This window comes from Equus caballus, chromosome 17 (genome assembly GCF_041296265.1).
Source record: "Equus caballus isolate H_3958 breed thoroughbred chromosome 17, TB-T2T, whole genome shotgun sequence".
In the NCBI taxonomy this organism is placed as follows: Eukaryota; Metazoa; Chordata; class Mammalia; order Perissodactyla; family Equidae; genus Equus; species Equus caballus.
The window spans coordinates 18134673-18158547 of record NC_091700.1 but is presented as its reverse complement, the minus strand read 5'-3'; the positions used below and the strand labels follow the sequence as shown (position 1 = coordinate 18158547).

Below are 23875 nucleotides of genomic sequence, written 5' to 3'. Positions count from 1 at the left end.
CCGTGACTATCTTTTGTATTTCCCTAATGATGTTGAGCATCTTTTCTTTTCTTTCTTGGCCATTTGTGTATCTTCTTTGGGGACGTATCTGTTCAAGTCCTTTGCTCATCTTTTACTTTTATTTTATTTATTTATGGGTTTGTGGGGTTTTTTTTTTTTTGAGGAAAATTAGCCTTGAACTAACATCTGCTGCCAATCCTCCTCTTTTTTGCTGAGGAAAATTGGTCCTGAGCTAATGTCCATGCCCATCTTCCTCTACTTTATATGTGACATGACTGCCACAGCGTGGCTTGATGAGTGGTAGGTAGGTCCGCACCCAGATCTGAACCGGAACCCTAGGCTGCAGAAGTGGAGTGCAGGAAATTAACCGCTATGCTACCCATAGGCCCCCACTATTTATGTATTTTTTTGATGTTGTTCAGTTGTAGGAGTTCTTTATACATTTAAGATATTAATCCCTTACCAGATATATGATTTGCAAATACCTCCTCCCGGTCTGTGGGTTCTCTTTTCACTTTCTTGAATGTGTGTCTTGTCATTTTGATGATCTCATTTTTTGTTCTTATTGTTAGTTCCCTCTTTTTTATCTGTAAACACTTCTGTTAAAAAACAAAATTGAACCGAGGAAATTTAAAGATCTAATTGGCTTTGTTTAAAGATTCATGAATCAGGCAGCATCCCATCAAGCAAATAGGAGGGAGCTCTGAGGAGCTGTAAAGATGGAAGATTTTCACAGGCAGAAGGAGGGGGAGGCAAAGAAGTTATTAGCAAAAGAAAAGATTGTTTGAGACAAGGTCACCTTCCCTTAGAGGGAAGGGCAGGGGGAGTGTTAGCATGCAGATTACCTCACTAGTGCTGAAGGGGAAATTCTAGCCAGGTTGGTTTATAATTCCTGAGAGAGGCTGAAACTGCAATTAGATTAGGTATTAAGTTTTGGTGGGGCTTAGTACAAGCGACTTCATTTTGGTCCCGTTGTCTCCTTTTTAACAATTCTCCCCTTTTGGTCGGACTCTCAGCCTGACTGAGGGATGTTGAAACCATGGGCCCCTTTAGAGCCAATCCGAACAGACCTCCATCTCTTAACAACAAAGTGAGTAAAGATTGTCTTTCACAAAACTGTAAAGTCGGGCGCCAAGCAGGAGCCGAGCGGAGGCGGAGGAGATGGCATCCCAGCCGCCGCAGCCCCCGAAACCCTGGGAGACCCGCCGAATTCCGGGGGCTGGTCCGTGACCAGGACCCGGCCCCACTTTCCAATCTGCTGATTTGGGTCCTACTTTATTGACAAGACCTGGACAACCAACGCTTACCAGAGTGCCGCCACCTATTCTTCCAAGGCCATCACAGCAGACAGGAAGCAGCAGTGTGAACACTTTTAGACCTACTTACAGTTCATTTTCTTCTGGATATGGTGCCTATGGAAATTCATTTTATGGAAGCTATAGCCCTTATAGTTATGGATATAATGGGTTGGGCTATAACCGCATCCGTGTGGATGATCTTCCACCTAGTAGATTTGTTCAGCAAGCTGAAGAAAGCAGCAGAGGTGCATTTCACTCCATTGAAAGTATTGTGCATGCATTTGCCTCTGTCAGTATGATGATGGATGCTACCTTTCCAGCTGTCTATAACAGTTTCAGGGCTGTATTGGATGTAGCAAATCACTTTTCCCGATTAAAAATACACTTCACAAAGGTCTTTTCAGCTTTTGCATTAGTTGGGACTATAAGGTATCTTTATAGACGGTTACAGCAGATGATAGGTTTAAGAGGAGGCTCTGAGAATGAGGACTTATGGGCAGAAAGTGAAGGAACTGTGGCTTGCCTTGGTGCCGAGGACAGAGCAGCTAATTCAGCAAAATCTTGGCCAATATTCTTATTCTTTGCTGTTATCCTTGGTGGTCCTTATCTCATCTGGAAACTGCTGTCTATCCACACTGATGAAGTAACAGACAACACCAACTGGGCAAGTGGTGAGGATGACCATGTAGTTGCTAGGGCAGAATATGATTTTACTGCTGCATCTGAAGAAGAAATTTCTTTCCGTGCTGGTGATATGCTACATTTAGCTCTCAAAGAACAGCAACCCAAGTGCGTGGTTGGCTTCTGGCTAGTCTTGATGGTCAAACAACAGGACTTATACCTGCTAATTATGTCAAAATTCTTGGTAAAAGAAGAGGTAGAAAAACAGTGGAATCCAGTAAAATTCCCAAGCAGCAACAATCTTTTACCAACACAACACTAATTAAAGGAGTCACGGCCACTGATTCTTTGGATGAACAGGAAGCTGCCTTTGAATCTGTTTTTGTTGAAACTTGTAAGGTTCCAGTTGCACCTGATTCCACTGGGAAAAGTGGAGATAAACAAGTTCTTTGATATCTCTCATGTTTGCCTGCAGTTGAACTATACTTTAGAGTACTTTAAAAAAATTATTTCTTACAAAGAAATTAATCTACAATCCAATGAAAATATTTGTTAATGGCTATTCCAGTTGTTTTGCTGCTAAAAATTATTAAAGTTGTACACTAGTATGTTGGTCTAGTGACCTGGTTCCGTTTTACAAGTTATTGGACCACGAGGATGTTTGTTTCACCAGGATTTTAAGATTGTGAAGACTGCTATCATTTTCATCTTATTTAAAACCCTACATTTATTGAAAGAGTAAGATTGATGAACTATATGATGCGGGGTCGGTGAGCCGAGGAGTCGAAAGAAAGATTTCTTAGACTCTCAAGATCTGGCAGTAGTGCTCTTTTATTTAGAAAATAGTGTGGAATAGCATGGGGACAGGACCCATGGGCAGGCAGAGCTCCTGCTGCTGCCCCCGCTGGCATGGGGACAGGGCCCATGGGCAGGCAGAGCTCCTGCTGCTGCCCCCGCTGGCATGGGGACAGAACCCATGGGCAGGCAGAGCTGGTGTGTGGGGACAGGACCCAGGGGCGGTCAGAGCTCCTGCTGCTGCCCTGAGTTGAGGGTTAGGGCTAATTTTATAAGGCATGGGTACGTGACTTATTTTTACTGGAAAAAAAGAAAAAGATGATGTAAAAAGTCGTTAAATGATTTCAGTGCAGATGGGGTCTGGTTATTGTGCGGTCATATAACTTTAGATACGAATCTGGCCATATAGATTGGCATGCAGGTGAGGATGCCCCGGGCTTCTCTCCCTGGGGCAGTCCTAATTCATACCATAAAAAAAATCCACTGGGTCATATAGTTTGGCATGTAGGCCAGGTCACCTTGGGCTTCTCTAGCTGGGGCAGCCTTAATCCACATCACTATAGAGTACATTGTTTGCTACAGTAGGGATCATTAATGCTTTTTAAAGTTCTAGATTAATTGACTTGGAATCCTCAGAAATCGAGTGATAACGTAAATATGAGAACAAGCAAAGAGGCTAATATTTTCTTACAACTGTAAAAATAAAATTTTTCTTATCTGTATTATGTCTAGTCTTGGGTTTGCTTTTAGGCAGTAGTATGTTTTCACCCACCAACAATTATACTGTTATCTTTTATTATATTTTTTAAAATTTATCTTAAAAGATCACTAGAAGCGTTGTGAAGGAGATAGTTCTAGAATGATATTTAGCCTTAATAGTTTTCCCTGCTAGTAAAAAGGCTGAACTTTGTCTTACAGATTATTTCATTTCTTCTGAGGAACATAGAACTTTTTATCCCTTTATAATATGATTAGTTTTCATTCTGGATGAATCAGAATATATGAAAGATTTACTTTCTTTTCCTCCAACCAAGACTCAACTCCTTTGAGTATGTGCTTAATGATATAGTCAGTTCTAGTAGTAATGATTTTAAATCTTTTCATAGATTCTCTGCTTCTATATAGTATAATTACTTTTTAAAATTCCATATTCAGGCTGTTCTTTAAACATTGAAAATGCGTCACATTGGATGCACATTTCTTTTAGGTTTAGTTTTTACTACTGAGAAAAATGCTGAGTAGCCCTTTAGTGTACGATAATGCCATTTGACTCTTTTAAATGCCGTTAAATTTCAGGACACTGAATTTCCCCACAAAATTGGGAAATTCGTATACTTGCTGTGATCATACTACAAAATAATACTATCAGGAATGTAGGTGTACAAGAATACATTTACAGCTATTGTTGAAAACTGGGAATTATTTGATAAAGATTTTCATTGAGTATTTTCATCTTTCTTTTTACAAACTTTATGTTCACCAAATTAGTAATTCAGACTAAAACATACAGGAACCAAATACACACTCAGCATAGAACTTTACTAAAGACTTCTTGGGAACCTCTCTTTTGAAATGACTGTATAAGAAGTAATACATCATTTAAAATACAAATGTTGACCTTGTGCACAAAGAAATAATAGGATAGTAAAACTTATCTTAGGCCTCTTTTTCTAACACCCAGGTATTACTTAATCTTCAAGTTGAGGAGATAAAGTTTCTTGTAATTATTTTCCACTTATGTTCTACAATTAGAGGTTCTGCTTTGTTTTGTTGGAGAATAATTTATGGAAATTCTCTTCTTGAAACAAATTTTTGATAAAACAAATTAGTAAATTTGATGTTGAGACATCTAAATTGAATGCTAGAAGTGAAGTAGAGGTGAAATGTTGAGTCAACATTATTTAGGTTAGAAAAAGTGAGTCTTTAGGATAGAATTTGTGACTAGTATTAAAGATGTGTAGGGAGAAGAATATAGCACAGAATAAGTGACAAAAACAACTTCACTTTTCTTAGGGTGTTTATTTTTTGGTTAAGTATACTAAATTGCAATATACATTATCTAACTGGTAACTATTTGTGTCTAAAAATTTCTTTTCTATTAAAATTCTAGAAAAGGAATTTAGGACTAGAATAAGCAGAGAAATTTTATAACCTTTTTACCATTACAGTTTTAGTATAATTTTTTTTAGATGAGATTAAAGGTAATGTTCAAGGCTCCAATATTGTTATTTTTAGAAACTTATTTAAGGAGTGCTACTTTACAGAAATTACTAACTGAAACCAAAACATTTTCAATAAAATAAAATAAAACACAAATTACAATAAAACAGGTTTCATTTTTAACATTTTTCTGATTGTATTTTATCAGTTTTGAAAGGAAAAAGAAGACAAATTTTCATGTTTTAACATTTTGTTTAGGTACATGATTTAGTCTGTCAGTGTGTCATTATACATTTATTTGAATATAGCTGTCCTTTATCTTGTGTTTTCTTTAATGGAAAAAAGAACAGAAGTTGAATGCAGTTAAAATTTTATTTTTAATAGATTGTGAAGTTACTTTTACTGGACAAATAAAAATATATTAAAAAAAAAAAACTGTAAAGTCACCTAGCCAGGGCATGTGCAAAGGAAGAAATCATGACCTGAAACGCTCTGGGAACCAAAGATCTCCCTCTGCATGGAACCCAAGGATGGGGACACAACCAGAACTGGAGAGCCAGACTCTTAGCAGAGGCAAGGGGTCCCTCACTGAGGAAGATCCAGTGTTAAAATTCCTCCCCCACTTCATGCAAAATTTTTAGAACCCCATCGTAAATGTTTAAAATCTTACCATAAATGCCCAAAGCCCACCAATCAAAACCTATCCTACCAGCGTTTCCACGTGCCAGCCTGTTCTCCCAAACCTCTTACATTTTGCCCCACATCAGGGAGATAGATCTGAGGGCACATGCCCCCTGTCTTCCTGCGGATCAATCTTTCAGAATAAAAGCAGATTTCTCCCCTCAAAGGCTGATGCCATAATTAATTGGCTCGTTTATGTGCATTGGGCAGAGAACCCCAATTTTGTGCAGTAACAACATGATCAAAATTTCAGGCATTAGCTCCACTCTCAGCTACCACTCTGTGGTTCTCAAGGCTTTTGTTGCTTCTTTGTGTGATATTTACAGGTGTTGACATTTTTTGCTGAATCTCTGTGAGAGTCATAGACCATGACTTCAGTTAATTTGGACATTCTCTTCGTTTCTTTTCTGATGTGCTAGTCTTAGGGAGATCATTTCCTTGATGGTTGGTGGCTGCAAAGGTGCATTTAAAGCTTTTGAGAGGACACAATGCACAGTGAGATTATTATGATTACATTAAGCAGAATAATTCCCAATGTACCTTGGAGCCATGGTCCCCAAGACCCAAACTAATTAAAATCAAATAAGTCCAAGGAAGACCCTGTTGAAGTAGTCACCTTTTTAAGCCGAGTGGCTGGCTCAGTGATCTTATGTAACTAAGTTTAACTTCTCCAGGAGTGCTAACCCAGGCACAGCAGGTGTTGCTGGCCACAGCGCAGACACATCCTTGCTTGGCCAAAAGATAATCAAGAGCTGTTCTATTATCAGGAGAAACTTTGGGGGCCGGCTTCGTGGCCGAGAGGTTAAGTTCGCGCGCTCTGCCGCGGCGGCCCAGAGTTCGGATCCTGAGCGCGGACATGGCACCGCTCGTTAGGCCACGTTGAGGCGGCATCCCACATCCCACAACTAGAAGGACCTGCAACTAAGATATACAACTGTGTACACGGGGGGGTTAGGGAAATAAAGCAGAAAAAAAAAAAAAAAAAAGAACAACTTTGGCCAGAGAGTCCAAGGATCTTTACTGGGCAGCCATTGTCTGAGCAATGGAGTCTGCAATATCTCCAAAAGATAAGGAGAGGTAACTGATCATATTCTCATTTACATTTATTCCTAACCAGGAAGGATGGCCTGCCTAAGGAAGCAAATCCTGAGTCATGAATGCCTAACTCGACGACGTAGATCCAGGGGAGTTGGCAATGAGATGTCTTAGTTTGCTTGCGAAAAGCTAGGGGTTCAGTTAGACAACCTAAGAGGCATTGCCCAGTTACATGCCAGCCATCTACGCATTCATAGGTCCAAGGGGAGTGATCACCACCACAGACAAAGATAAATCCCGTTGGGGCACAAACCACTTCCACTAACGTGACACTTCCACTAAGGTGACATTCACAGGAATTGTTGCATTTGCCTGTTCAAGCCAGGGGCAGTTAGGTTTTTTCCTGGCCTAAAGCAGAAAATTGTTCTAAATTCCAGAGGTTATCCTCCCACCCCATTCCCAGCAATGGCCTGGGAGTTATGAATGATGGTGTTATTTTTCCCAGCTAATGCCAGAGTAAAGGAAAAAAAATGGAAGAAGAAAGGGTTTCACGTTCAGTTAAAGTATAAACTCTTCACCCAGCGACCTTGGTGGAGGTAGTCCACGTTGATGTCAGCCACTTATCTTTGTAGCCACAAATCTCCAGTTTGATTTGGAGGTCTCCAGCTTTTGCACAGGACTAGATGTCAGGAGGAGCCTTTTTCAGTTGTAAGATGTATGTCCAAGGTTCAAGTCCCTAAAGTTTGACTGCCATCTGGGTAGTGAGAAGTACCTGTTATAGTCCCTTCAAAGGAAATTGCAGGGCAGTTTTTGTTCTTACTGATTCCAAATCAGAAGAGTAGGAGAAAATTGGAAATGTTAGTTTTGAGATTTGTAGCCAGATATTTGAGGAAGTTAGAAGAATATAGGATCCAGTCCAGTCTACAGGAATATAACAATATCTCAAAGACAATTAACAGGACTAGAATCTAATACCTACAAAAGTGAAAACGTAAATTCCACTCTTGGGACGTGGAAGCAACCTAAGTGCCCATCAACTGATGATTGGATAAAGAAGATATGGTATACATATATAATGGAATACTACTCAGCCATAAAAAAAGATGAAATCGTCCCATTCGCAACCACATGGATGAACCTTGAGGGCATTATGTTAAGCAAAATGAGCCAAACAGAGAAAGACAAATACCATATAATTTCACTCATATGTGGAATATAAACAAACTTACCGACAAAGAGGATAAATTACTGGTTCCTGGGAGACGGGGGGTGGAGGGTGGGCACAAGGGGTGAAGGGGCACACTTATATGGTGTATGACAAATAATAATGTACAACTGAAATTTCACAACGTTCTAAGCTATTATGAGGACAATAAAAAAAAATTCCAAGATGGTGAAACTTCCAAGGTATTAAGGTATTAATAGATTTTAAGTCTTGATGGGGCTAAGTATAAGTGAGTTTATTTTGGACTTGTTTCTTTTTAGCACTTTAGATTAAATTATTTTATATGATATATAATCATTACAGTGCCTAAACACCTATTTTTTTTCCCACTGACTCTTGCTCATAGTGGATTGTTTCTCTATATATTTTGTAATTTTTTGATTCACTGTTCTTAAATTATGAGACTTCAGATCTTAACCTTTGGAGAAATTTACTGCATTCCCCCAAGAGTATTTGCCTTTGTTTGCCAGTGCTAAAAGCATTGGAAGTAAAATTTGGGGTTTCCTGGCTCTGGAAGGAATGTTAAATTTGAAGCTCAAGCCATTGCAGGGCCATGGTTACAAAACATAGTTACAAAAATATCCAGGACATGTAGTTAACCATGTTATCTTCTCTTTTATAGCTGGGTTTTAGTTACAACTCTCCACCTAGGGTAGACTCAAGGCTTTGTTTATTTACTCTTTGAAATGTGAACAAATCACAGTTCATGATTTGTTTATTTATATTCAAGCATCAGTAAATGCCCCCATGCAGCTTTAGCTTACCTTTCTGATTTCCTGAACCTGTTAGTTTTTTGATCTTTGTGGATTTCCTTTATTCTTTTGGGAGTTTAACTCTACACTAAAAGGATGTTTTCTTATCGTTTATCCAGTATTTCTTGGTGGTTTGCGGCAGGAATGTTTTTCAGCTTATCTTGTCAAAATCTTGCAGGAAGCAAATGTCTGACAAATTCAAACTCCGTCACTCTTGAAGACAGTCTAAGGGACATTTGAGAAGACATAAAGCAGACTAACATCCACATTAGAGGTGTCCCAGAAGGAAAAGAGAGAGACAAAGGGGCAGAGAAAATATTTGAAGAAATAATAGCTGAAAACTTTCCTAACCTGAGGAAGGAAACAGACATCTAGGTGCAGGAAGCACAGAGAGCACCAAAAAAGATAAGCCCAAAGAGGCCCACACCAAGACTCATTATAATTAAAATGCCAAGAATTAAAGATAAGGAGAGGGGCTGGCCCGGCGATGCTGTGGTTAAGTGCGCACACTCCGCTTTGGCGGCCCCGGGTTTGCCGGTTCAGATCCTGGGTGTAGACATGGCACCACTCGGCAAGCCATGCTGTGGGAGGCGTCCCACATATAAAGTAGAGGAAGACAGTCACAGATGCTAGCTCAGGGCCAGTCTTCCTCAGCAAAAAGAGGAGGATTGGCAAAAGATGTTAGCTCAGGGCTAATCTTCCTTAAAAAACAAAAATGAAGATGATATCACATGATCATCTCATAGACGCAGAGAAAACATTCAACAAGATGCAGCATCTAGGGGCCAGCCCCATGGCCAAGTGGTTAAGTTCGCGTGTTCTGCTTCAGCAGCCCAGGGTTCGCTGGTTCAAATCCTGGGTGCAGACATGGCACCGCTGATCAGGCCATGCTGAGGAGGCATCCCACTTGTCACAACTAGGACTCACAACTGAAAAAATATACAACTATGTACTGGGGGGATTTGGGAAGAAAAAGCAGAAAATAAAAAGATGCAGCATCCATTTATGATAAAAACTGAAGAAAATGCAGATAGAAGGAAAGTACCTTAACATAGTAAAGACCATATATGAGAAATCCACAGCTAATATCATCCTCAATGGAGAAACACTGAAAGCTATCCCACTAAGAACAGGAACCAAGGGCTGGCCTGATGACATTGTGGTCAAGTTCACACATTCCACTTTGGTGGCCCTGGGTTCGTGGGTTCAGATTCTGGACACAGATCTACACGCTGCTTATCAAGCAAGATTACCTCAGGGACAATCTTCATCAAGCAAAAAGAGGAAGTTCGGCAACAGATGTTAGTTCAGGGACAATCTTCCTCTCACACACACACACAAAGAACAAGAACCAGATAAAGATGGCCACTTTTCCCACTCTTGTTTAACATAGTATTGTAAGTCCTAGCCAGAACATTCAGGCAAGAAAAAGAAATAAAAGGGATTCAAATTGCAAAGAAAGAAGTGAAACTGTCATTATTTGCAGATGACATGAATTTATATATAGAAAACCCTAAAGAATCCACCAAAAACTTTTATGAATAATAAATGAATATGGTAAATTTGCCAGATATTAAATCAACATACAAAAATAGGTTGCGTTTCTATACACTAACAACGAAGTTGCAGAAAAAGGAATTAAGAATACAATCCCAGTTAGAACTGCAACAAAAGGGAAAAAATACCTAAGAATAAAGTTAACCAAAGAGGTGAAAAACATGTACACTGAAAACTATAAAACATTGTTGAAAGAAATTGAAGAAGACATAAAGAAATGGACAGATATTGTGTGCTCTTTTATCAGAAGAATTAACATAGTTAAAATGTCCATGCTGGGGCTGGCCTCATGGCCAAGTGGTTAAGTTTATCAGCTCCACTTCAGTGGCCCAGGATTTCGCCAGTTCAGATCCTGGGTGTGGACATGGCACTGCTCATCAAGCTATGCTGAGGCAGCATTCCACATGCTACAACTAGAAGGACCCACGACTAATAAATATACAACTATGTACCGGAGGGCATTGGAGAGAAAAAGGAAGAATAAAATCTTAAAATGTCCATACTTCCTTTAGCAATCTATAGATTCCATGCAGTCCCTATCAAAGTTCCAATGATGATTTTCCAAGAAAGAATCCTAAAACTTATATGGAACAACAAAAGACCCCAAACAGCCAAAGGAATCCTGAGAAAAAAGAACAAAGCTTGAGGTATCACACTCCCTAATTTCAAAATATACTACAAAGCTATAGTAAGCAAAGCAGCATGGTACTGTCAGAAAAACAGACACACAGATCAATGGAACAGAACTGAGAGCCCAGAAATCAACCCACACACTTATGGACAGCTGGTATTCGACACGGGAACCAAGAACATACAATGGAAAAAGGAAAGTCTCTTCAATAAGTGGTGTTGGGAAAACTGGACAGCCACATAACAAAAGAATGAATGTAGACCATTATCTTACACCATACACAAATTAACTTCAAATGCATTCAAGTCTTGAATGTAAGACTTCAAACCATAAACCTTCTAGAAGAAAACATAGGCAGTACACTCTTTGACATCAGTCTTAGCAGCATATTTTCAAATACCATGTTTGACCAGGGAAAGCAAACAAAAGAAAAACAAACAGATGGACTATATCAAACTAAAAAGCTTATGAACAGCAAAGGAAACTATCAACAAAATGAAAAGACAGCCTAACAACTGGGAAAAGATATTTGCAAACCAGATATCTGATAAGGGGTTAATATCCAAAATATATAAAGAACTCATACATCTCAAGAAAAAAAAAACAAACAACCCAATGACAAAATGGGCAAAAGATCTGAACAGACATTTTTCCAAAGAAGATATACAGATGGCCAACAGGCACATGAAAAGATGTTCAACATCACTAATTATTAGGGAAATGCAAACCACTACTACAATAAGCTATCACCTCACGCCCGTCAGAATAGCTATAATTAATAAGACAAGAAATAACAAGTATTGGAGAGGATGTGGATAAAAGGGAATCCTCATACAATGCTGTTGGGAATGTAAACTGGTGCAGCTACTGTGGAAGACAGTGTGAAGATGCTTCGAAAAATTAAGAATAGAACTATCATATGATCCAGCTTTTCCACTGCTGGGTATTTATCCAAAGAAATTGCAAACAGAAATGCATAAAGATATACGCATCCCTATGTTCATTGCAGCATTATTCACAATAACCAAGAACTAGAAACAACTTCAATGCCCATCAAGGTACAAATGGGTAAAGATGGCCACTTTTCCCACTCTTATATATACACAATGGAATACTACTCAGCCATAAAAAGAAGAATTCTTGCCATTTGTGACAACATGGATGGACCTTGAGGGTATTATGCTAAGCGAAATATCAGAGGGAGAAAATCAAATACCATATGATCTCACTCATAAATAGAAGATAACAACAACAACAACAACAACAAACACGTAAAGACAGAGATTGGAGTGGTGGTTACCAGAGGAGAAGGAGGGAGGGAGGAAGATGAAAGCGGTGACTGAGCAAATGTGTGTCCTGATGAATGGTAATTAGTCTTTGGGTAGTGAACATGATGTAATCTACACAGAAATCAAAATATAATGATATACACCTGAAATTTATATAATGTTATAAATCAATGTTACCTCAATTAAAAATAAATAAGTAGGGGCTGGCCCACTGGTAGTGGTTAAGTGCATACATTCCACTTCAGTGGCCCGGGGTTCAGTAGTTCGGACCCCGGGTGCAGACATGGCACCACTTGGCATGCCATGCTGTGGTAGGTGTCCCACATATAAAGTAGAGGAAGATGGGCATGGATGTTAGCTCAGGGCCAGTCTTCCTCAGCTAAAAGAGGAGGATTGGCAGCAGTTAGCTCAGGGCTAATCTTCCTCAAAAAAAAAGTTTAAAAATAAATAAGTAAATAAGAAGGTAACAGATTGGGGGACTTGAGTGTTACCCTCTGAAAGGATGTTTTTCTGGGTATATGCTGTCCATACTGATGAAGAAAAGTATTTTAATGTATGAGAAGAAAATAATTAAAAGTGTAGGTTCTATTTATTTCACAATCATTTCTTTCATGGTTGGAAGTGGAGAAGACATCCAAATAAAAAGGAATATGATTGTAAAAAAATTATTATTACTTGGTCCAAAACGTCAGCAGTGTTGAGATTTATATAATCTGCTCTAATGTTTCTAAGGCACCCTGTTGTGGATGATCTGACCTAGAGAGCGAGTGTAGATAAAGAAGAGAGGAGGATTTAGACCTGTGGTTCTCCAACATACTGAAGTGAGATTCCTAAGAAAGACATAGGAGGAATGGTCAGTGAGGTGTAAGAAAGTGTAGAAATGAATGAAAGAAACCTTAAGTAAATTGGACTTGGGAAGGCCTGTAAGGGGTGCTCTCAGCCCATCACCCATCCTCAATTACACCAGACAGGAAGTACAACTACTTTACTATGAAGGAAGATTTTCCTCCAGACCTGGCAACAGCCCAGCCAATGAGAAATGCTGCAGACCAACCAGTCAGAAATGCTACAGCCCAGCCAATGAGAAACGCCACAGCTCAGCCAATGAGAAACACCACAGCTCAGCCAATGAGAAACAATGCAGCCCAGCCAATGAGAAACAGCACAGCTCAGCCAATGAGAAACACCCCAGCTCAGCCAATGAGAAACAATGCAGCCCGGCCAATGAGAAACAGCACAGCTCAGCCAGTGAGAAGCCATTGCCATCCTGAACTGTTCTTTCCCCCAGTGGACTTTCCTTTAGAATAGCTCCTCCCTACTCTCCTTTTTTCTCTATAAATGCAGCTCCCCATTTTCATTTGGTGGATTTGCCTATGGTTCGCAGGAGCGTGCATATTCTTAATTGCAATTCTTTTGGCTATTCCTGAATAAACTCATTTTCAAATAAAATAACAGGCAAATCTGCTTTTTAAGTTTGACAAACACCACAGATGATATTACAGAAAACAGAACAGTATTTCAAGGTGGGAGGGAAGCGATTAATAATAATAATGATACTAATACTTATGGTTCCAGAATATTTTCCAAACACTATACTTCAATTAATTCATTTAAAATGAACAATAACCCCATGAAGCAGTTGTTGTTCCCATATTATATATGACAAAACTCAGGCATAGGTCTTCAATGTCAAAAGCTGCTAAAAAGGGGCTGGTCCGGTGGCAGACTGGTTAAGTTCGCATGCTGTGCTTTGGTGGCCCAGGGTTTTACTGGGCCCTGCTCGCCGTGATCTGAGCCAACTAATCACAGAGTTAGAGATCTAGAAAGGAAGCTTTTATTTGATTAGGCAGCATAACTGGAAGCTGGCAAACTAACGTCTCAAAAAAACATCTTCTATGGGGCTGGCCCCACGGCCGAGTGGTTAAGTTCATGCGCTCTGCTTTGGCGGCCAAGGGTTTCTCCAGTTTGAATCCTGGGCGCGGACATGGCACCACTCATCAAGCCATGCTGGGGCAAAGTCCCACATGCCACAACTGGAAGGACCCACAACTAAACCTGCACAGCTGTGTACTGGGGGGCTTTGGGGAGAAAAAGGAAAAACAAAAATCTTTAAAAAAAAAAAACCGTCTTCTAGAATTACAGAATCTTGAGGCAGTTATATAGGGAAAATGGGCAGTAGGGAGGTGGTTTAGAGATGTTGACCTTCAGGCACCATGGACTCCAGGGTCCCTCATTGTTCTTTTCTTCCCTCAGTGATGATGCACATCCTACAGGTGTTCCTTTTTCCTGGTGGCCTTGTTGTTCCTTGGGAAAATTTGTTAACATTGTTAAGAACAAAACTACCAGAGTACCTCAGCAGGGGTAGGTGAAAATCATGAAAACATGTAGCAATTTATAATAATTACATGCTAGAAGGGTTTTAATTAGGAAAGGGTCATTTAGCGTGACAAGATGTCCTCACTTATGTTTACTTTATTACAGGAGGAGAGAGGGGGGTGAAAAAGAGGGAGAGAGGGTGTTTATGTTGGCATGAGCTTTTTGGAGCTGGGATTTTTGTCTAAGGAGAGAGGGGAAATAGGCTCCAAGTTGCAAGGGATCATGGTGAATGTCATGTAACCCATCTTCAAGTCCAGTGACACACGGGCTATAGGAAAAAAACACACTGACTTCTAGGAAGAGCTGCAGGGGAAGCAGTCTTCAGAGGAAAACCATGTTCCAGTTAAAGCAGGAAGGTAAAGCGATGTTCAGAGAAAAAATTAAGGATGGAGGATTTTGCTGATGACAGCCTGACTTTCCAAGCACTCAGTAGAAGGCTTTGGAGCAACTGAAAGGGGTGGGCAAAATTGGGTGAGATGGAGGTATTTACAGAGTCTATGGGGGTTAGAGTGTGGGAGATTACAATTTGGGTGGTACTGAGGTAAATAGGGATTAGTCCTGATGATATGTTCTTTTTTTTTTTTGTTGGATAGCTTAAGATTTTTTAAGGTTTAATTTAAATACAGTAACATTGACCCTTTTGGTACACAATTCTACTGAGTTTTGATAAATACACACAATTGTATATCTATGACTATAATCAAGATATAACTCCATCATTCCAAAAATTTCCCTGGGTCCCTATGTGGTCAACTCCTCCTACCTCCCAGCTCCTGGCAGTCACTAATTTGTGTTTCTGCAGCTTCAGTTTACCGAGTAAAACCATGTTCCAGTTAGAATGTTATATATACAACATGTAGCCTTTTGAGTTATTGCTTTTATCAATAGTTTATTTGTTATATCTTTTTAGAACAAAGAACATAAACACACCCAGGATATATTTTCATCAAAGTTTCAAAGAGATATTTAGTTGCAAATTAGCAGGTCAACACTGTCCCTGATGTCTGGAAAGGGACTAATCCAGGTGTTACCAATAGAGCATGGGAGGGGAAGTATGAATTCTTAAGAAAGCACATTCATTCTTTACTTTAATGGATAAGCAGATGTATGTTTATGTACAGTGTATGTTTGATAGACCATAAGACATCCTTTTTTTTTTTTCCTCTTTTTGGTGAGGAAGATTGTCCCTGAGCTAGTCTTTCTCTGTTTTATGTGGGATGCTGCCACAGCATGGCTTGATGAGCAGTGCTAGGTCTGAGCCCAGGATCTGAACCTGTGAACGCTGGGCTGCCAAAGCAGAGCACATGAACTTAACCACTGAGCCACCAAAGTCAGGCTTTTTAGTTTGAGCTGAATCAATTTTTTTTTTTTGAGGAAGATTAGCCCTGAGCTAACTGCTGCCAATCCTCCTCTTTATGCTGGGGAAGACTGGCCCTGAGCTAACATCCGTGCCCATCTTCCTCTACTTTATATGATGCGCCACCGGGCCGGCCCCCAAAGCTGAATCAGTTTTGAACCCGAATAGTTACCCTATATACCTCACTATGTGAAAATCATTTGTCAGTATATTCTATTATATGAATGTACCATTGTTTATCTATTCACGAGTTGGACATTTGGATTGTTTACAGTTTTTGTTGATTACAAATAAAGCCCCTATAAACATTTGCATAAAGGTTTTGTGTGAATACAAGTTTTCATTTTGATACCAAACCTCTTAATCTCAAATTCCTGCACCAGGTGCAATAATCCAATCCCTGAGACATTGGTGCTTGGAGAGGTAGAAAGTTTCATTTAAATTGGCCAAAATGAGAAGGTGGGAGTATAGGTTGTCTCAAACCCACCTTAACAAAGAAAAAAGCAGGGAGTCTTCATAGAGCTAAGAAGCTTGGGAGGAGGAGTTTCTGAGAAATAAAGGGGACCCTTTGGCAGTCTGAATTCTGGGCATCCACTGTAGCTGGGGGCTGGTTTTCTGGTGATTGTAACTTCCTTGAAGACATTCTTTTTCTTCTGCAAAACAAATTCATCAATCCTTGTGACCCTTGAGTCACCCCTCAGGTTACACAAGAAAAGAGTAAATTAACAAGATTAACTTCTTTTCATCTGTGTGGGTGGGTAATCAGGGTCGAAGGGTAATCAGATTCCTAGTGAATATTTACAGTAACTCTCAGGTATCCCTCTTCAATTTCACTTGGATAAATAGGAGGGGATTGCTGTTCTAAAGTAAGCATATGATTATCTTCATGAGAAACTGCTGAACTGTTTTGCGGAGTGACTGTGAATTCCTTTCTGTGTGACACTCATTGAAGACTTACCATGTGCCAGAAGCAGTACTGGGCAGGAGTGAGTCGTTTGGTACACACTGTATGGCTTGCAAATCTTAAAATATTTGCAATCTGGCTTTACAGAAAACTCTGTTGACCCTTGTCATAGAGCATGGTCCACAGGAATTCATGGACTGGTTCTACGACCTGCAGGAACAATTTCATGCAGTCCTTTTCTGAGGTCAATAATCAACGGCGCAATTATTTTATAGAATTGGATTGTTTCATTAGGAAATACAATAAAAACTTTGCTCTTGAAATGGGCAGAAATAACGTGTTTTTACTTGTTTCAATTACTGGGAAACACCTTGTTATTCAGTGCCGTGTATAAAATCTGCAAGTTGTGATTATCCCGGAGTTGTTGAAAATTGAGCTAGATAGTTAAAAGAACATGGATGTTCCCGAGTCATTGTATTTTCACACTGCTACGCACATCACATAACTTTTCCCATAAGTGCAACCACCAGTGTCTGTCACACACGGGTCGGGAAACCGCATTTCTCGGAGCCCACGAGAGGGCTTGGAACCGTAAGGCTCGTAATGTAGTGCGCCTGCGCGCGCTGGCGAAGGCGCCGTTGCCGCCAAGAATGCGCAGGCGCGTTGGTGCCGGCGCCGGCCTGCGCCGAGGGGCGGGGCTCGCGGTCGGCGTCTCTTCTGACTACGGCTTGGGGCAGCGCCATTTTGAACGTGCGGCTGCCGCAGGAGTGAGTCTCCGCAGGCAGGGCTGCTGGCTGGGAGACCTCACCGTTTCCCTCTTTCTCCTCCCTCTTTCCGTCCGCAGAGGGCACCCAGGGACACAGCTGTAGCTCTGGACTGCGTCCGCAGTGAACTCACGGCCATGATGCTAAGAGGAAACCTGAAGCAAGTGCGCATTGAGAAAAACCCGGCCCGCCTTCGCGCTCTCGAGTCGGCGGCGGGGGAGAACGAGCCGGCCGCCGCCATGGCGCTCGCGCTGTCCGGGGAGCCGGCGCCGCCCGCGCCCCCGGAGGACCACGCGGACGAGGAGGTGGGCTTCACCATCGACATCAAGAGCTTCCTCAAGCCGGGCGAGAAGACGTACACGCAGCGCTGCCGCCTCTTCGTGGGAAACCTGCCCACGGACATCACCGAGGAGGACTTCAAGCGGCTCTTCGAGCGCTACGGCGAGCCCAGCGAAGTCTTCATCAACCGCGACCGCGGCTTCGGCTTCATCCGTCTGGTGAGTGTCCCCGGCCGCCGGCCGCGCTCCGCCGCGGCGCCCGAGCATCTTCCAGGCCGCCCTGGGCTCCACCGGGCGTGCCCTGCAGGGGCAGGGGCCCGAGCCGCGGGCCGCCGGAAGCGGGGCGTGAAGGACCGGCCGGCGGGCTCGGTCCGGGGACGTTGTCCCGGTCATCTCAGTGGCCTCCCGCGGGCGCGCGCGGCCGGCGGGGAGCCCGGCGTCTCTCCCCTCCCCGCAGCCCGCCGTCCCCGCCCCGCAGTCCTGGGCGGGGGTGGAAGGGGGGCGTCCGAGGTGATGTGCGGCGTCCCCCCGCCCAGCATTCTGGAGGGCTTCACGTTTTGGGGGGAAGGATGAATTATATACTATTTTGTATTTTAATTATGCACTTTAACACTAGGATAGTAGATGTTTTGCCCCTTTTTAATCTAAATCTTAAAAAGTTTTCCAATAACGTGCAAAAATTGTGCCTCGTATTTTTAAGAAAATTTGAACGGTGAGTGTGGACACAAGACGAGATAGCTACCTTATTAGGCTTTGCTTTGTGCTTTATGGTGAATTCCGTCAGTGTCAAGTTATACAGCGTAGTTGTAATTTATACTTAGGTGCTGGATTTTTTCCCAACAAAATGCCTTGCTTAGAGAGATATTTACACAGATAAATGACGTCTGTGTGTGTTGTCTTTCTAGTTTGGCCCTCAAATTTTATGTTCATTGAGGTTGTGGAAGCTTTCTTATTGAAACTTTAACTTTCAAAATCGAGTTCTCTCCGCTGAGTGGACGAGGCAAAATTTTAATATGTAGAGAAAATTGATTGTAATAAAACGACACTATTTTTTAGGGAAAACATGTGAACATCTAAATGACGTCAACAGAAAGGTAAATCTTCATGGGGTATTAATGAGACATGGAAGTTTCCTTAAAATTCAAGTTAAATAATTGGTACATTTTGAACATAAAATTATAAATACATTTAATTATGTTTTGGACGTTAGAGAAACAGCCTGTCACTTGGTAAAATTATTTTTAGTATAAATCCAGAAGTTACCTTAAACAAAGTTAGGTTTCTACGATAAAGTATTATAAGCAACTTTTAGTAAGCTTTCCAAGTGGATGTTATTTAACATTTTCATGATCTTTAGCTTCTGGCACCATGCTGCTTTATTCTGAAGGTGACAGTCTGGAGGAAGAGTGGAAGGCGGCTGCTTTTCCCTCTGTTTTGGATGCCTTACACTTAAACAAAGCGAATAAGCATTTTATTGACATGGAAACGTCTTTTTCTTTCCCGTCTTTGAAGCTGCTGAGACTCTCTCCTCCTCGAGTGTGTTAGCGCCGTCCAGTAGAACTTTCTGAAATGATGGAATGGCTGTGTATCTGTGCTGTGCAATATAATATCCACTAGCCAGATGTGACTCTTGAGCACTTGAAATGTGGCTATTGTGGCCGAGGAGTTGAATTTTAAATTTTACTTATTGTTAATTTAAATTTAAGTAACCACGTGTGGCTACTATGCTGGACAGCACAACTCGTTGCTTTTCCTTTCTTTTGAAGAAGATCTCTGGGGTTATGAAATGTGGAGGTGAGAAGGGCTGCTGTTGTCTGCTCTTTTGGAATATGCTCCTCCAAACCTATCACTCTAAATTTTTATGTGGGAAAGTTAAAAATTTGTCATTCAGAAAGTAGAATTTGGAGGGGGGGAGGAAAGTAGAATTTAGTTTACAAAAGTTGACTTTGTGTATAACTGTTTAATCTGAGCTCTGTGGGTTAACAGGTAAATTTAAAAGCTTTAAATATTTCTGGGCTATTATTTTTTTTTCTACTTAAGAAAATCATACAGTGTATACCTGATCTGAATATAAGAAATGATATGGTGGTTGTAGTGTGTAGTGGTGGCGTAGTGGCTCTTAAATATTGGTGTAATTTTATCTGGTTTATGTTTCTAGAAATACTTTTTGCTTGTTCAGTAATTAATCTTTAAAATGCAAATAAATTTTCCTAGACTGGTGGTTGTAATTTTCCAGTTAATTGATGAGGTGAGACTACATTTTTGAGATGGTATAGGATCAGCATTGCTAGTATGTAATAGTGGGGAAAAGAATTTAAGAGGCTGTTCCTCCTAAAGTCCTAATTCTTATTGTGAGCCCATGGTACATTAGGGATCACTCTCTGTGCATTTTAGACACATTTTGTGGAATTTTAGACCCAAAAGCTTCTTTTTAGGTTTTGCCTGGTTACTGACAGTTTAGATTGGATAAATTAACTGAAAAGTTACAGTGCATTTTAAAGCTAGTTTAATGTAGTTAAAACTGGGGTTAGTTTGACCTGAACTCTTTTATCTTTTCCCCCTGCTTTTTGAACTTGGTTTCTACTTTTATCCTTCTTTTCCCTTCTTTTGGCTTTAGTAAACCAGGTTTCTGGAGCAGTGATTCACAAAAGTGTCATTCCTGTCCAACAGCTTCAGATCTCTCGCTAGAGTAAGGAGAAGGTCACTTAAATTATTATCCCCACCATTCATGCTAGCAGTGCTGACCCTACACCCATTTCAAAAAATGTCTCACCCTGTCAGTTAAGTGGGAATTTGTTAGAAATGCATATTGTAGGGCCCGACTCTAGATCTGCTGAATCAGAAATTTTGGAGTTGGGGCCCAGCAATCTTCTTGGGTTTTAAGCACCCTTCTCTTTTATATTCTGATGGTTTTTAAAATTTGAGAACCATTGTTCTAATTAAAGAATTAAAGTCAACTACATTTACTTTCATTTAGGATTAAACCCCATTCCCTCGTGCTTTTTATTTTTAATTATGAGATGATACATACTTCTTAAAGTATGATCAAATATTAATTAGAGAAGACATTGCAGAATGTACTTAGTGGGCCGGCCCATCCAGCATATAATTTCATGTCATCTTTTATTCCAGGGAAGTTCTCTTAATTACAATTTTAACAGTAGTGAAAGATCTTCCTTCCCCTAATACAGTTACTAAACACGATCACTGCTAACCTTTGTGTAATTTTTCCATAAAAAAATCAAACCATACTATACATCTTGTATTATGTTCTGAGTTTTCTTTCTTTTCTTTTTTTTTTGAGGAAGATTAGCCCTGAGCTAATTGCTGCCAATCCTCCTCTTTTTGCTGAGGAAGACTGGCCCTGAGCGAACATCCATGCCCACCTTCCTCTACTTTATATATGGGACGCCTACCACAGCATGGCGTGCCAAGTGGTGCCATGTCCTCACCTGGGATCCAAACCAGCGAACCCCAGGCCGCCAAAGCGGAACATGTGCATTTAACCACTGCGCCATCAGGCTGGCCCCTGAGTTTTCTATTTAATCTATCTTTGACATTATTTTATGTCTTTAGATTGATTTTCATGACCATATTTTATTTCACAGTGTGAATGTACTACGGGTTACTTAGGCAACTTTCAATTGATTGACTTGAATGCTATTTCCATTTTTTGTCAGTGGATTTCCTTGTACATATTAACTTAGTACTATTGCAGTGGGGAACTTTAACCACTGTAAACAGTGAGGGAAAAGATCATGTGCTTTGAAAAGGGTCCACTGGAAAGCATTAGACCCTAGTTCCAGCATTCTCTATCTTGGGATAGTTACTTAGTTTCTTTTTTGTATGTGTGTTCCTTTCAGTTAAGAATCTCCAGTTTTGCTTTTTATGTAGAGTGATTGCAGGGACACCAGGAGGATTTATGGTATATTGGTGGAGATTGTGAATTCTGTATAGATTTAAATTAGCGTTGGCAGTGATTATTGGGCAAGTTACTTAGACCTTTGTGGGCCTGTTTCCCCATATATGAAGTGGGGTTAGTAACAAAACCCACTTGATAAGATTGTTGATGAGGCTGATGAAAGATAATGCATGTATATAGTATAATACATATGCACATACGTATGCATATATATATTCTGTATATACATACAGAGTAATATATAGGATATATAGTATAATGAATGGCATATAGTAGCTAGGTAAAAGTTATCATTCTGAGGCATGAAGTAACGAAGTCTTTGATTTCATTTCAAATGCATAATTTTAATTGATTTTTACAGATACTTCAGTACACATTAAGAGCAGTGGTTCTCAAATGGGGTGGTTTTGCTTCCCAGGGGACATTTGACAATGTCTGAAGACAGTTTGGTAGTCAAAACTGAGGAGTAGTTCTCCTGGCATAAACATCCTACAATGCACAGCGCAGCCTGCTACGTCAAGAATTATCTTGCCCATAATGTCAGTAGTGCTGAGGTTGAGAAGCCCTGATGTAGAACCATTTAAAACAATGAAAAGTATACACTTTGAAAAGTGTTTATGGCATTGAAAATTCCTGACAGCATAAACATTTTATTTGGCCCAAAACGTATTAAAAGTTGAATTTGTTGCCAACAGTAAAAAATTACTTGCTTCTCCCAAAAAACCCAAAATCTGACATTGTGAATATGTCTGACTGAATCTGAACAGGCGATGCCTTCTAGAAGGACTTTTCATTTTTACACAGTCCTCACCAGGCTCTCTATCCCCCTGCCCACAAACATTTTATTATGAAAAATTTCAGACAGAGAGAAATGAACATCCATATACCCACCTCCTAGATTCTACAATTAAATTTTGCCGTTTATGTTTTTCACATATTTGTCTATCCATCAGTCCATGATTCTTAAACACTCCAGCATGCTTATCGTTAACTAGAGTGCAGTATTATTTTTTAAGGTATTTGAAATCTGCATACAGTGAAATGCATGAATTTTAAGTGTATAATTTGGTGATTTTAGATAATTCCATCTGTTAAACTCATATCAAGATATGGAACATTATCATCACCCCATGAAATTTCCTCATCCCTTCTTGTTCCCAGTTATACCTGACAGCATTTTAAGTCAAGACTGCATTCCTGAAATCTGTCTCAGAGTTGTTGGATTATATAGTGTATTAGGTACAAAGTACTTGTCCCTTGTTTTATTCAGTGTTTGCTCATACTACTGCTACCTTTAAGAGTAATAATTTGGCCATTTTAAATATCTGTAAAAAGGTTAGATTCCTTTGTCTTTGTAAAATTTGTTCTGTAGATAATTTTTGCGTAAGTGCAGTAATTTAAAGTTGTCATGAACCTTTTAGGGATTGAATAAAGAGCGGTTGTGACCTTAAGACTTTTTTCTTAAGACCATATGTTTGCACTCTTCTTAGAAATGCATGTAAAGCCTCTTTCAGTCTCCATGGAGAGTTCTCACAACACAAAAAGAGTATAGCTGTATTAAATTTACCAGTTTGTTTTTTATTGTTTTAGATGTCTGTATTGTATACCAACTTTGAATTCTTCAAGAAGGGAGTTCTCTTGTGGTCTCAGCAATGAACGTATTTTCTGGTTTACAATAAGTGCATGTGCATTTGCTTCTCTATATTAATGGAGAGAACTCTTGTAACCCACGGATGTGTCTGATGCCTCTCTCAATATAAGGGTGAGAAATGTATAGCCTATGAAGGCATCTCAGGATAAGTGGTTAACAACACCTGATAGTAGTGTTTACAGGTAATATAAAAGAGAAATGGAAATAAAAAGGAAAGGGGATTTGTCTGGCATTGGAGAGGTGGTATGTTTTATTGAGATATAAATAACAAAAACATGGAGTTTATAGAGAATTATTCTGTTTTCAGTAATAGTTTCTAGTAACTGGTATTTGGTCTCAAATAATTGTGTATTTTTATTAATATATATAGCAGATTTAAAAAAGGTATTACTTTGAAGGTTTCAGTGCTGGTAATTCGTTTATGAGCAGATAATCTTTAAGTGAAGTCTTGAAACAGGACATTGGGGTTGGGACTTTCTACTTAAAATGTTTAAAATGACGTATCTTTGAATAATTAATAAAGTACATGTTATACCAAAATTGGAAGACACAAAAACAAAGTGACCCTTTCAGTCATTT

The 23875-nt window shown here is 40.1% G+C and overlaps 1 protein-coding gene and 1 pseudogene across 25 annotated transcripts in view; both read left to right on the top strand.

Moving 5' to 3' along the window:
- The first annotated feature begins 1161 nt into the window (after positions 1-1161).
- On the top strand, positions 1162-2670 carry LOC100049891 (peroxisomal membrane protein PEX13 pseudogene; annotated as a pseudogene).
- Positions 2671-17011: 14341 nt separating this feature from the next.
- PSPC1 (paraspeckle component 1) overlaps positions 17012-23875 on the top strand; it is a 109793-nt gene continuing 102929 nt past the window's right edge. For all 25 annotated transcript variants that reach the window (XR_002800950.2, XR_011427647.1, XR_011427645.1 and 22 more), the window contains exon 1: positions 17012-17942. Coding sequence is in view for 2 of the 25 variants with exons in the window: in XM_070239402.1 (XP_070095503.1) it covers positions 17583-17942 (360 nt within the window). In the remaining 23 variants the exon portion in view is untranslated. The remainder of the gene's footprint in view (positions 17943-23875) is intronic.